Here is a 15,331-nt window from a genome sequence, read left to right as displayed (position 1 = left end):
GAAAGGAAGGATCGGTCGTCAGTGTCCAGGTGTGGTGCTCACATGTGACTGTGCTCCATCACTTCCAAGGTGGCATGGAGTTCACTGTGCCACCTGTTGAAAGCACTGCTACAAAATTCTGCAGATTCAGTCTAGCACCTCGTGGATATTCTTATGTGAGGAGTATGTGTTTATAAGTGTCCATCAGAAGCATCTATATCATCAAGACTTTCACTATATACTTTAGCGGCAGGAGACATATGTAAGTGACAATCACTAAAACTGCTGCAATGTTCCTAGGGTATTACATAACAGAGAAAACACTTTGTTTGAACACTTACATCCAGGTACTGCTTTGCAATTGTTCTCTTCATGTCATCATCTAGTTCGGTATGTGCCATATCACTTCGCAAGAAGTCCTCAGTTTGCTTAGGCTGGAAATAAACACCAGTCTTCCTATTTATTGTTTTATCATACACCTTTGCAGATTCAGAAGGGGAATATTTCTGAATTTTACTGTAGGAGAAAAAAAAAATAGAAAACATTGCTATAAGTGTTATTTGCAATTAGTGCTGGAAAGTATCAGGTATCCCACTGTCAAGTAAAACAGTATTAAAAAAAAAAATCACATGATTCCAGTTCATTCATGTTCAGAAGAATGCTCCTTGGATGTCCTATAGATCATGGAATATCTATTATTAAATAAACTCAAGTAGTAAGAACAACAACCCCTTTTTTGTGCTTGTCTGAAGGACACTCCACAGAAAACAAGCACACTGAGCTTTTAAGATTGCAGATGAGAAAGCCTAGAATGCCCTGCTCAATAATGGTCATTTTAGCTCTAATGCTAAGTACAATAATGGGTTTACAAAATGTCTTCAACATGATACTAAGAAAATAAGGAGGTGTCCAGTACAATTAGCACGTGAAAATGTTCACTTGGGTTTGGTGTAAGAGAGAGTCCTTTGTTAGCTTTTTCTTCATCATGGAAGATGTTGGGGCAAGGCTTGCCTTTTTTTTTTTAACTTTATTTTTTCATATAAAAACAAACTACTGTAAACAAAATAATCCCCAATCTGTACTTAACATCTGGTGCTGTTATGTGATTGTGCTCTGCCCATTTAGTCGAGTCATTTTGGGGTGGGGTGCAACAAAGTCTGTTAAAGTACTTAATCTGCACTAGATGCAGTATAGTGGAAAAATATATTTCCCTGGGGGAGAATGAGGCATCCCTTCAGTCCACTCCATCTAGTGGCCCCAAATTGACCCCCCCATCGTGATTTCAGAAGAACAAGTTACTTATCTTTGGAAACACATTATCTGGTAGAAAGTATCTAGCTGCAGTCTCCTTACCTTAGAATTCTCTCCAGACGCTGGGGTATTCTAAGGTAAGAAATCTGCAGCTAGAAGTCTCTATCAGATCAGTGAAGCAGTATAGGGGAATAGAGGCAACAGAGCTATATACTTTTAATTCACCTCTACCCAGCCGTTTAGTAACAGTTGGGATTCCAAATGGATGAATTCCAGGAGTGCCTATAGCTCAGGCTGCTAAGTCTCAAGGGTGTGGCTTAATTGGAGGTATCTATAAACGTAGGATTCTGGAGTTTAGAAACCTCTTGCTGTGTAGGGGAAGGGTTTAAGAAAAATACCAGATTTCCTTAAGCCGAGATAGACTTCTATGGTCCCACATCTCAAAACCCTCTAGACAAGCCAAATCAGACGGGTCCCTCCCCAAAGTGGAGTTTCCTGCACAAGTCTACACCTCTCCACTGCTTCCACTAAAGGACCTTTCATCAACGGTTTAAAGCAACTCTGGTAGGACGGGGAAGGATCCCAGAAATGGGTGACCCCGAGAGTCAAACTATCTCTAGAACTTAATTCAAACTTTTACAAAACTTTTAAACTCTAAAAGAAATGCTAACAGGGACTAACACAAGGCCCTAGCAGGACTTTTAAAAATTTAGAAAAATAGCTCAAATTGCAAAAATCAGTTTCTAATGACAATTTTTGGAAGTTAGTTGTGTGATCAGGTATTGGCTGAGTAGTCCAGCAAATGCAAAGTCTTGTACCCCACCGCTGATCCAGCGATGTAGGAAGTTGGCTCTGTATGCACTATTTCGAAGTAAGGAATAGTATGCACAGAGTCCAAGGGTTCCCCTTAGAGGTAAGATAGTGGCAAAAATAGATAATTCTAATGCTCTATTTTGTGGTAGTGTGGTCGAGCTGTAGGCCTATCAGAGGGTAGTGTTAAGCATTTGTTGTACACACACAGGCAATAAATGAGGAACACACACTCAAAGACTTACTCCAGGCCAATAGTTTTTTTATATTGAAAAATATATTTTCTTAGTTTATTTTAAGAACCACAGGTTCAAGATTTGAAGTAAACACATAAAATGCAAGGTACTTCACATAGGTAACTTAGGAACTTTGAATAAAAGCAATATAATATACAGGCTTTGTTAAAATGGCAATAAGCTATTTTCAAAGTGGACACAGTGCAAAAATAAACAGTTCCTGGGGGAGGTAAGTAAAGATTAGATTATGAGGTAAGTAAAAGACTTACAAGTCTCAGTTCTAAGGCATAGGCAGCCCACCGTTGGGGGTTCAAGGCAACCACACCAGCAGCTCAGGGCCAGTCAGGTGCAGAGGTCAAAGAGGTGCCCAAAACACATTGGCGCCTATGGAGAACAGGGGTGCTCCGGTTCCAGTCTGCCAGCAGGTAAGTACCTGCGTCCTCAGGGGCAGACCAGGGAGGTTTTGTAAAGCACTGGGAGGGTAGGGGAGAGGGGTGGGGGGTGGGGGGGGGGTAGAGACACAAGTAGGCACACAAAACACACCCTCAGCGGCACAGGGGCGGCCGGGTGCAGTGTGCAAAGCATACGTCGGGTTTCCAATAGGAATCAATGGAGGGACCCGGGGGTCACTAGCGATGCAGGAAGGCACCAGGGAGGGTGGGGTTTTGGGGGCTTCTCGGGACAGCTACCACCTGGGCTAGGCAGAGGGTCGCCTGGGGGTCACTCCTGCGCTGAGGTTCGGTTCCTTCAAGTCCTGGGGGCTGCGGGTGCAGTGCTGGTTCCAGGCATCGCGTCCCTTGTTACAGGCAGTCGCGGTCAGGGGGAGCCTCTGGATTCTCCCTGCAGGTGTCGCTGTGAGAGCTCAGGGGGGTCATCTCAGGCTACTCACGGCCTCGCTGTCGCCAGGGAGTCCTCCCTGTGGTGTTTGTTCTCTGGATCTCGAGCATAGGGCGTCGGGTGCAGAGTGTGACGTCTCATGCTTCCGGCGGGAAACGTGAAGTCTTTGGAAGTTGCTTCTTTGTTGCAAAGAAGTAGCTGGTTTTGAGCAGAGCCGATGTTCACAGGAGTTTCTTGGTCCTTTAGTCCATGGCAGTCCTCTGAGGCTTCAGAGGTCGCTGGTCCCTGTTGGATGCGTTGCTGGTTGCAGGTTTTCGAAGTTGGAGACAGGCCGGTAGGGCTGGGGCCAAAGCAGTTGTCGTCGTCCGTCATCTCTGCAGGCTTGTAGGTCAGCAGTCCTTGTTTCTTCAGGTTGCAGGAATCAGATTTTCTGGGATCTGGGGTGTCCCTAAATACTATATTTAGGGTGGTGTTTAGGTCTGGGAGGGCAGTAGCCAATGGTTACTGTCCTTGAGGGTGGCTACACCCTCTTTGTGCCTCCTTCCTGTGGGGAGGGGAGGCACATCCCTAATCCTACTGGGGGAATCCTCCAAAACTAAGATGGAGGACTTCTAAAGGCACGGGCACTTCAGCTCAGGACACCTTAGGGGCGGTCCTGACTGGTGGGGGACTCCTCCTTGTTTTTCTCATTATGTCCTCCAACCTTGCCGCCAAAAGTGGGGGCAGTGTCTGGAGGGGCAGGCATCTCCACTAGCTTGGATACCCTAGGGCGCTGTAACAAAAGGGGTGAGCCTTTGAGGCTCACTGCCAGATGTTACAGTTCCTGCAGGGGGAGGTGTGAAGCACCTCCACCCAGTACAGGCTTTGTGCCTGGCCACAGAGTGACAAAGGCACTCTTCCCCATGTAGCCAGCAACATGTCTGGTGTGTGGCAGGCTGGCAGAAACTGGTCACCCTCCACTAGAAGTCGGATTGGTATTCAGGGGGGCATCTCTAAGATGCCCTCTGGAGGCATGTTACAATAAATTGCACACTGGCATCAGTGTGCATTTATTGTGCTGAGAAGTTTGATACCAAACTTCCCAGTTTTCAGTGTAGCCATTATGATGCTGTGGACTTCGTGTTTGACAAACTCCCAGACCATATACTCTTATGGCTACACTGCACTTACAATGTCTAAGATTTTGATTAGACACTGTAGGGGCATAGTGCTCATGCACATATATACCCTCATCTGTGGTATAGTGTACCCTGCCTTAGGGCTGTAAGGCCTGCTAGAGGGGTGACTTACCTATGCCACAGGCAGTGTGAGGTTGGCATGGCACTCTGAGGGGACTGAGGGGTCCCCAGGGTGGCATAAGACATGCTGCAGCCCTTAGAGACCTTTCCCTGTCATCAGGGCCCTTGGTACCAGGGGTACCAGTTACAAGGGACTTATCTGAGTGCCAGGACTGTGCCAATTGTGGAAGCAAAGGTACAGTTTAGGTAAAGAACACTGATGCTGGGGCCTGGTTAGCAGGATCCCAGCACACTTTCAATCAAAACTTAGCATCAGCAAAGGCAAAAGGTTAGGGGGTAACCATGCCAAGGAGGCATTTCCTTACATCCACCATTTCAAGAGGGCCCTTTGCACACAGAGCGTGCCTTTATCAAAAACAATTATCTGAGGTTTAATTTACCAATGAAAAAAATGTGCGCTTGTATCTATTCGATCTAAGCAATGTCTTGTTTTCTATAGGTACTTCTGAAACAGCTGGATGAGCCTGGGGAGTAAGCTCATTTTCAACAACGCAACCTAGCTTAGTATATAGATTCGTAGCTTGTTCCAGTCCTGGACAACCACCTGCTTTCCTTTCTATAGGGATTTCGTACTCTGCGCCCAACAGCATTCAGATTAGAGAGCAATTTGGATAAAAAGATGTGTGAAATTTGAGATTTCAATAGACAATGTTGTTTGCCAGCCAGCTACCATACTAAATTTGTGAAGAGGGACTGCCCTGGCTGTTGGATGTAGTAGATGGAAAAAAGCATTCTGTCTGCTTATAAGGATACATGAGCTTCAATACCCCCATCTAATTGGAAGCTCTGCACCAGTGCATCAAATTGGATCTATGCTACGAGTGGATCAATACCCAGCTCAAAAAACAGGCGATGTGGAATCCCAAACTCTCTAGCTAGTGACGGGTAGGACCAGATCCCATTAACTCACAACTGGGAACATATGCTTTTTTAGGGTAAGTTGATAAAGGAAATGGGGTGTGGTGCTAAGTTCATCATGCAAAGTACATGAAGCAGAAAAGCCTATCCAAAAAACACATTGTCCTTTTCAAAATGCCAAAATTGCGTTGAAAAATTGGGTTTTCTGATTCAAGTCTGCCTGTTCCTGAAAGCTGGGAAGCTGGTGATTTTAGCACCGCAAACCCTTTGTTGATGCCATTTTCAGGGGAAAAAACACAAGCCTTCTTCTGCAACCCCTTTCTCCCAATTTTTTTTTTTTTTTTTATGAAATTTTCACTGTATTTTGGCTAATTTATTGGCCTCCTTCAGGGGAACCCACAAAGTCTCGGTGCCTGTAGAATCCCTAGGATGTTGGGAAAAAAGGAAGCAAATTTGGTGTGGGTAGCTTATGTGGAGAAAACGTTATGAGGGCTTAAGCGAGAACTATTCCAAATAGGCAAAAAAAAAGCCTGGCACAGGAGGGGGAAAAGGCCTGGCAGAGAAGGGGTTAATGTCCAATGTATGCAGCGATCTTTCTGCTACAGAGTCTGGCTGTGGGAAGAAGACTGGGAGTTCCACTGTTTGATTGATATGAAACGGTGATATCACCTTTGGTAGAAATTTTGGGTTTGTCCGAAGTACCACTTTATGTTTGTGTGCTTGTATGAAGGGCTGTTCAATAGTGAAAGCTTGGATTTCACTAACTCTCTTTAATGATGTAATTGCAACTAGGAATGCAACTTTCCATGTTAGGTATTGAATCTGACATGAATGCATAGGTTCAAATGGTAGATCCATGAGTCATGTGAGTACAATATTTAGATTCCACGAAGACACTGGGGGTGTTCTTGGTGGTATGATGCATTTTAGTCCTTCCATGAAGGCTTTGATAACAGGGACTCTAAATAGAGAGGTGTGTTGTATATTTTGCAAATACGCTGAAATAGCAGTGAGATGTATTTTGATGGACGAGAAGGCTAAATTAGCTTTTTGCAGATGAAGCAAATACCCTACAATGTCTTGTAGTCTTGTATTGATGATGAGAGTGGCAATTTGCTTAGATTGACAGTAAAACACAAACCTTTTCCATTTGTTCGCATAACACCGCCTGGTAGTGGGTTTTCTAGCTTGTTTAATTACTTCCATACACTCTGTTGGAAGATGTAGATATCCAAACTCTAAGACTTCGGGAGCCAAATCGCTAGATTGAGTATTGCTGGATCTGGATGCCTGATTAGTTGTCTGTTTTGGGTTAACAGATCTGGTCTGTTGGGGAGTTTGATGGGTGGTACTACTGACAGATCTAACAGTGTCGTGTACCAGGGTTGATGTACCCACGTTGGTGCTATAAGTACGAGTTTGAGTTTGTTTTGACGCAGTTTGTTTACTAGAAATGGAATGAGCAGGAGAGGGGGAAAAGCATAAGCAAATATCCCTGACCAGGTGATCCATAGAGCACTGCCCTTGGATAGAGGATGTGGGAACCTGGATGCGAAGTTTCAGCATTTTGCATTTTCGCTGGTGGCGAATAGGTCTATGTGTGGCGTTCCCCAGTAATGAAAGTATGGCTGAAGCACTTGGGGATGAATTTCCCACTCGTGTGTTTGTTGATGATCTCGGCTGGGAACATCTGCCAATTGGTTGTGTATCCCTGGAATGTATTGTGCTACTAGGTGAATGTTTTTGTGTATCGCCCAATGCCAAATCTTTTGTGCTAGAAGGGACAGTTGCAAGAGTGGGTCCCTCCTTGTTTGTTTAGGTAATACATTGTAGTCATGTCTGTTTTGATCAGAATGTGTTTGTGAACGAGAAGAGGTTGAAAGGCTTTGAGTGCTAGGAATACAGCTAGCAATTCTAGGTGATTTATGTGAAGTTGTTTGTTGTTGGTGTCCCATTGTCCTTGAATGTTGTGATTGTTGAGGTGTGCTCCCCATCCAATCATTGATGTATCTGTTGTAAGTGTGGTTTGAGGCACAGGGTCTTGAAATGGCAGCCCTTTGTTTGAATTTGTGGAATTCCACCACTTAAGTGATATGCATGTTTGGCAGTCTATCAACACTAGATCTTGAAGTTGACCATGTGCCTGTGACCATTGTTTTGCAAGGCACTGTTGTAAGGGTCGCATGCTTAATCTCGCATTTGGGACAATGGCAATGCATGATGCCATCATGCCCAACAGTTTAATTACAAATTTGACTGTGTACTGTTGGTTTGACTGAATTTGTGTTAATACATTGTGGAATGTTTGTACCCTTTGTGGACTTGGGCTTGCAAGTGCTGTTTGCGTATTTAGTGTGGCTCCTAAATACTATTGAATTTGCACAGGTTGCAAGTGGGATTTTTGGTAGTTTATAGAGAACCCTAGAGTGTGTAGGGTTTGTATTACATAATGTGTATGGTTTGACACTGTGTATGACTGATGCATTTTATTAGCCAATCGTCCAGATATGGAAAGACATGGATTTGTTGTCTTCTTAGGTAGGCTCCAACTACTGCATGGCATTTTGTAAATACTCTGGGAGCTGTTGTTATCCCGAAGGTTAACACTTTGAACTGGTAATGTTTTCCCCGTATTACAAACCTGAGATATTTTCTGTGCGCTGTATGGATGGGTATGTGAAAATACGCATCCTTGAGGTCTAATGTTGCCATGAAATCTTGTTGTAGCAGTGGGACTACATCCTGTAGTGTTACCATGTAAAAGTGTTCTGATAGGATGTAAAGGTTGAGAGTGCTGGGATCTAGTATTGGTCTCAAGGTTCCATCTTTTTTGGGAATGAGGAAGTACAGGGAGTAAACCCCCGCTCCTATCTGATCTTGTGGTACAAGCTCTATGGCTTGTTTGAGTAATAGTGACTGTACTTCTTGCAAAATGGAGATGTGTTGGGAGGAGTTTGTGTGGTTTTGGAGATATATCTGGGGGAATTTGTGCCAATTCTATGCAGTAACCATTGCGGATAATAGACAATACCCAGTTGTCTGTTGTAATGGGTAACCCATTTTTGTTGAATGTTTGCAGTCGTCCTCCCACAGGTGAAGTGTGATGAGGGAAGAGGTGGAGAGAGTCACTGTTTTGGCTGTGAGGCTTATTTGCTGGCTGATATTTTACCCTTCTTCTGGGGAACTGGCCTTTATATAAGTTCCTCTAAACCAACCTCGTTGGTATTGAGGCAGGTAAGATGATTTGGACTGTGAGGTGGATGCCTCAGGTGTTAGTGCTCTAAAACCACCCCTGTATTGAGGTTTCCGAAATGAACCTCTGTATTGCATAGAATACAGAGCACCCGTGGCTTTAGCGGTGTCTGAGTCTTTCTTCATCTTTTCAATGGCCGCATCAACTTCAGGGCCAAAAAGCTGTTTCTCATTGAATGGCATATTAAGGACAGCCTGCTGGATTTCAGGCTTAAACCCGGACGACCGAAGCCATGCATGTCTGCGAATAGTAACAGCAGTATTGATTGTCCTAGCTGCTGTGTCTGCTGAGTCTAGGGCTGATCTAATCTAGTTGTTAGTAATAGCCTGCCCTTCATTGACTATTTGCTGTGCCCTCTTTTGTTGGTCTTTGGGGAGATTTTGGATGATATCTTTCATCTCGTCCCAGTGGGCCCTATCATACCTAGCCAGTAGTGCTTGAGAGTTGGCTATTCTCCATTGATTAGCTGCTGGCGATGCTACTCTTTTGCCAGCAGCATAAAATTTCCTGCTCTCCTTGTCTGATGGTGGCCATGGCACTTTAGCTGGTAGCTTATCAGTGTCCAATTGTCCTTGAAAGGATAGCTTCCTCTTAGTCTTCAGAGGAGGTGCAGTTATGATCTTGCCAGTGTCTTTAGGAATATGAATTCTGGCCTGCCTTTCATCAATGTCCTCCATTTGTGTAAGTTCCTCCGAAAATCTATGGCTTTCTTTAAGTTGTTTCAAAGGTCCATGCTCCTCTGTGTAGCTGGGTCTTTTCGGCTCCGAAGCCAGTTTTCTCGGGATCTAAAGGCCAGGAGTGGATGTTGGCCTCGGCTCAGAAATCGATTTTCGAGGCTTCGACTCAATGGGTCGGTGTTTGCCTGTTTCAGAACCAGTGCTTCGGCTCGAGTCCGAAGGCTTCGGTGGCGTGGCCTTTCTCGGTGCTGAAGTTGTTGCTTAGTCACCCGAGGTCTTTTTTTGGGCTGAGCCATGGCCTTCTGGCAGTGGCATTCCCGAGGCCTTATGTTTGGGCTTGGATTGGACAGGGGCAGGCATACTCATGTGCTGTCCTGCCGTGACTGGTCTGTCCTCCTCAGAGTATTGGTCTGAGCCAGATCCTCGAACGGAGACTGCGGTCTGCATAATCTCTTCCTCTTCGATGTGGAGATGTTTAGAGCTTTTTGACGCCATCTCGAGCCTCCATGCTCTTCTGTCCCCAAGTGTCTTTTTTTAACAGAAGGCCTCGCAATTTTCTTCCCGATGGTCGGGGGGGGAAAGGCAGAGATTACAGACGTGGTGCTGGTCTGTGTAAGGGAATTTAGCATGGCAGCGAGGACAGAATCGTAATGGAGTCTGATCCATGAGGCTTCCACGTGGTCGGCCCGACCAGGCCCGAGTTGGGCGCGCACGCCCCAAAGGGCGAGTAGAGAGGTTTGTTTGACTGTACCGAAGTGTCTATCAAAGGTGTAACGCGATCGAAAACAATACCGACGAGAAATGAAGTGTTTTGAAGGTTTTCCGAATCAAACTATCTGAGCGAAAGGAAACCCGTCCGAACCCGATGGCTGAAAGAAAACAATCTAATTGAGTCGATGCCCATGCGCAATGGAGCCGAAGAGGAAGAATCACTCTATCCCGTGACTCGAAAACACTTCTTCGAAGAAAAACAACTTGTAACACTCCAAGCCCAACACTCATAGATGGCAGAAGTATGCACAGCATGTGTATCTGCAGCTACACATGCCATCGAACATATATATATACATATGGAAAATGTCACTTACCCAGTGTACATCTGTTCGTGGCATTAGTCGCTGCAGATTCACATGCTGTGCACATCCCGCCATCTGGTGTTGGGCTCGGAGTGTTACAAGTTGTTTTTCTTCGAAGAAGTCTTTTTTCGAGTCACGAGACCAAGGGACTCCTCCCATTTCGACTCCATTGCGCATGGGCGTCGACTCCATGTTAGATTGTTTCCCCGCAGAGGGTGAGGTAGGAGTTGTGTATGCTAGTAATAGTGCCCATGCAATGGAGTGAATACGTATATACATAATGAAGTTTAAAGTAATATATTTACAAATTTATAAATGTTCAAGATCAACTTCTAAACGGCTACAGGCTCCCGGGGAGGCGGGTGGGCGCATGTGAATCTGCAGCGACTAATGCCACGAACAGATGTACACTGGGTAAGTGACATTTTCCGTTCGATGGCATGTGTAGCTGCAGATACACATGCTGTGCATAGACTAGTAAGCAGTTATCTCTCCAAAAGCGGTGGTTCAGCCTGTAGGAGTTGAAGTTGTTTGAAATAATGTTCGTAGTACAGCTTGTACTGTGGCTTGTTGTGCCGTTAACACATCTACACAGTAGTGTTTGGTAAATGTATGAGGCGTAGACCATGTTGCTGCCTTACATATTTCGTTCATTGGAATATTTCCTAGAAAGGCCATGGTAGCACCTTTTTTTCTGGTTGAGTGTGCCTTTGGTGTAATAGGCAGCTCTCTCTTTGCTTTAAGATAGCAGGTTTGAATACACAACTATCCATCTAGCAATGCCTTGTTTAGAAATTGGATTCCCTGTATGAGGTTTTTGGAAAGCAATAAATAGTTGTTTTGTTTTTCGAATTAGTTTTGTTCTGTCAATGTAGTACATTAGTGCCCTTTTGACGTCTAATGTATGCAGTGCTCTTTCAGCGACAGAATCTGGCTGTGGGAAGAACACTGGTAATTCTACCGTTTGATTCAAGTGGAACGGTGAGATCACTTTTGGATTTGTCCGTAGAACTACTTTATGCTTGTGTATTTGAATAAATGGTTCTTGTATGGTAAATGCTTGAATTTCACTCACTCTTCTTAGAGATGTGATGGCAATCAAAAATGCAACTTTCCATGTTAAATATTGCATTTCACAAGAGTGCATGGGCTCAAAAGGTGGACCCATGAGTCGTGTTAAGACAATGTTGAGGTTCCATGAAGGAACTGGTGGTGTTCGTGGTGGTATAATTCTCTTTAGGCCTTCCATAAATGCTTTTATGACTGGTATCCTAAATAATGAAGTTGAGTGCGTAATTTGCAGGTAGGCTGAAATTGCGGTCAGATGTATCTTTATTGAAGAGAAAGCTAGCTTTGACTTTTGCAATTGTAGTAAGTATCCTACTATATCTTTGGCAGATGCGTGTAAGGGTTGAATTTGATTATTATGGCAGTAATAAACAAATCTTTTCCACTTATTTGCATAGCAGTGTCTAGTGGTAGGTTTCCTAGCTTGTCTTATGACCTCCATACATTCTTGTGTGAGGTCTAAGTGTCCGAATTCTAGGATTTCAGGAGCCAAATTGCTAGATTCAGCGATGCTGGATTTGGATGTCTGATCTGTTTGTGTTGTGTTAACAGATCTGGTCTGTTTGGTAGTTTGACATGAGGTACTACTGAGAGGTCTAGTAGTGTTGTGTACCAAGGTTGTCTTGCCCATGTCGGTGCTAGTAGTATGAGTTTGAGTTTGTTTTGACTCAACTTGTTTACTAGATATGGAAGGAGTGGGAGAGGGGGAAAAGCGTAAGCAAATATCCCTGACCAGCTCATCCATAACGCATTGCCCTGAGACTGATCTTGTGGGTACCTGGATGCGAAGTTTTTGCGTTTCGAGTTTTCCTTTGTTGCAAATAGATCTATTTGTGGTGTTCCCCACATTTGGAAGTAAGTGTTTAGTATTTGGGGGTGAATCTCCCATTCGTGGATCTGTTGGTGATCCCGAGAGAGATTGTCTGCTAACTGGTTCTGAATTCCTGGAATAAATTGTGCTATTAGGCGAATGTGGTTGTGAATCGCCCAATGCCATATTTTCTGTGTTAGGAGACACAACTGTGTGCCTCCCTGTTTGTTTAGGTAATACATTGTTGTCATGTTGTCTGTTTTGACAAGAATGTGTTTGTGGCTTATTATTGGTTGAAATGTTTTGAGCGCTAGAAATACCGCTAACAGTTCTAAGTGATTTATGTGAAACTGTTTTTGCTGTATGTCCCATTGTCCTTGGATGCTGTGTTGATTGAGATGTGCTCCCCACCCTATCATGGAAGCATCTGTTGTTATTACGTATTGTGGCACTGGGTCTTGGAAAGGCCGCTCTTGGTTTAAATTTATACTGTTCCACCATTGAAGCGAGATGTATGTTTGGCGGTCTATCAACACCAGATCTAGAAGCTGACCCTGTGCTTGTGACCATTGTGATGCTAGGCACTGTTGTAAGGGCGGCATGTGCAACCTTGCGTTTGGGACAATGGCTATGCATGAAGACATCATGCCTAGTAGTTTCATCACCAGTTTGACTTGTATCTTTTGATTTGGATACATGGTCTGTATCACATTGTGAAATGTGTGAACTCTTTGTGGACTTGGAGTGGCAATCCCTTTTGCTGTGTTGATTGTTGCTCCTAAGTATTGCTGTGTTTGACACGGCAGAAGGTGTGACTTTGTGTAGTTGATTGAGAAACCTAGTTTGTGGAGGATTTCTATGACATATTTTGTGTGTTGTGAACACCGTCTTAGCGTGTTGGTTTTGATTAACCAATCGTCTAGGTACGGGAACACATGTATTTGCTGCCTTCTGATATGTGCAGCTACTACTGCTAGGCATTTTGTAAAAACTCGTGGTGCAGTTGTTATTCCGAATGGCAACACTTTGAATTGGTAATGTATCCCTTGGAATACAAACCTTAGGTACTTTCTGTGTGAAGGATGTATTGGTATATGGAAATATGCATCCTTTAGGTCTAGTGTTGTCATGTACAGGGAGTGCAGAATTATTAGGCAAGTTGTATTTTTGAGGACTAATTTTATTATTGAACAACAACCATGTTCTCAATGAACCCAAAAAACTCATTAATATCAAAGCTGAATATTTTTGGAAGTAGTTTTTAGTTTGTTTTTAGTTTTAGCTATGTTAGGGGGATATCTGTGTGTGCAGGTGACTATCACTGTGCATAATTATTAGGCAACTTAACAAAAAAAAATATATACCCATTTCAATTATTTATTATTACCAGTGAAACCAATATAACATCTCAACATTCACAAATATACATTTCTGACATTCAAAAACAAAACAAAAACAAATCAGTGACCAATATAGCCACCTTTCTTTGCAAGGACACTCAAAAGCCTGCCATCCATGGATTCTGTCAGTGTTTTGATCTGTTCACCATCAACATTGCGTGCAGCAGCAACCACAGCCTCCCAGACACTGTTCAGAGAGGTGTACTGTTTTCCCTCCTTGTAAATCTCACATTTGATGATGGACCACAGGTTCTCAATGGGGTTCAGATCAGGTGAACAAGGAGGCCATGTCATTAGATTTCCTTCTTTTATACCCTTTCTTGCCAGCCACGCTGTGGAGTACTTGGACGCGTGTGATGGAGCATTGTCCAGCATGAAAATCATGTTTTTCTTGAAGGATGCAGACTTCTTCCTGTACCACTGCTTGAAGAAGGTGTCTTCCAGGAACTGGCAGTAGGACTGGGAGTTGAGCTTGACTCCATCCTCAACCCGAAAAGGCCCCACAAGCTCATCTTTGATGATACCAGCCCAAACCAGTACTCCACCTCCACCTTGTTGGCGTCCGAGTCGGACTGGAGCTATCTGCCCTTTACCAATCCAGCCACGGGCCCATCCATCTGGCCCATCAAGACTCACTCATTTCATCAGTCCATAAAACCTTAGAAAAATCAGTCTTGAGATATTTCTTGGCCCAGTCTTGACGTTTCAGCTTGTGTGTCTTGTTCAGTGGTGGTCGTCTTTCAGCCTTTCTTACCTTGGCCATGTCTCTGAGTATTGCACACCTTGTGCTTTTGGGCACTCCAGTGATGTTGCAGCTCTGAAATATGGCCAAACTGGTGGCAAGTGGCATCGTGGCAGCTGCACGCTTGACTTTTCTCAGTTCATGGGCAGCTATTTTGCACCTTGGTTTTTCCACACGCTTCTTGCGACCCTGTTGACTATTTTGAATGAAACGCTTGATTGTTCGATGATCACGCTTCAGAAGCTTTGCAATTTTAAGAGTGCTGCATCCCTCTGCAAGATATCTCACTATTTTTGACTTTTCTGAGCCTGTCAAGTCCTTCTTTTGACCCATTTTGCCAAAGGAAAGGAAGTTGCCTAATAATTATGCACACCTGATATAGGGTGATGTCGTCATTAGACCATACCCCTTCTCATTACAGAGATGCACATCACCTAATATGCTTAATTGGTAGTAGGCTTTCGAGCCTATACAGCTTGGAGTAAGACAACATGCATAAAGAGGATGATGTGGTCAAAATACTCATTTGCCTAATAATTCTGCACTCCCTGTAGTCTTGTTGTTTGAGCAGTGGGATTACGTCTTGTAATGTAACCATGTGAAAGTGATCTGATTTGATGTAGGTATTTAATGTTCTGACATCTAGTATAGGTCTCAGACTCTTGTCTTTTTTGGGTATCAGAAAGTACAGGGAGTAAACTCCTGTGTTTATTTGTTGTTTTGGTACTAACTCTATTGCTTCTTTTTGTAGCGATGCCTGAACTTCTAGTCCTAGAAGATCTATATGTTGTTTTGACATATTGTGTGTTTTTGGTGGGATGTTTGGAGGGAATTTGAGAAATTATATGCAATAACCATGCTGGATAATTGCTAAGACCCAAGTGTCTGTTGTTATTTCCTCCCAATGTTTGTAAAACTTGGTTAGTCTCCCCCCCCACAGGTGTTATGTGTTGGGGATTTGTGACCTTGAAGTCACTGCTTGTTTGGTAGAGTTCTGGGACTTTGGAACTTTCCTCTATTCCTTTGAAATTGTCC

At 43.9% G+C, this 15,331-nt stretch overlaps 1 protein-coding gene across 17 annotated transcripts in view; it reads right to left on the bottom strand.

The window, feature by feature from the left end:
* NIPBL (NIPBL cohesin loading factor) overlaps nt 1–15,331 on the bottom strand; it is a 1,341,000-nt gene that overhangs the window by 41,583 nt on the left and 1,284,086 nt on the right. For all 17 annotated transcript variants that reach the window (XM_069221119.1, XM_069221174.1, XM_069221201.1 and 14 more), the window contains one exon: nt 321–495. In XM_069221119.1, the coding sequence (XP_069077220.1) occupies nt 321–495 (175 nt within the window). The remainder of the gene's footprint in view (nt 1–320; nt 496–15,331) is intronic.

Source organism: Pleurodeles waltl, chromosome 1_1 (genome assembly GCF_031143425.1).
Source record: "Pleurodeles waltl isolate 20211129_DDA chromosome 1_1, aPleWal1.hap1.20221129, whole genome shotgun sequence".
In the NCBI taxonomy this organism is placed as follows: Eukaryota; Metazoa; Chordata; class Amphibia; order Caudata; family Salamandridae; genus Pleurodeles; species Pleurodeles waltl.
This window is presented reverse-complemented; position numbering and strand designations above follow the sequence as displayed.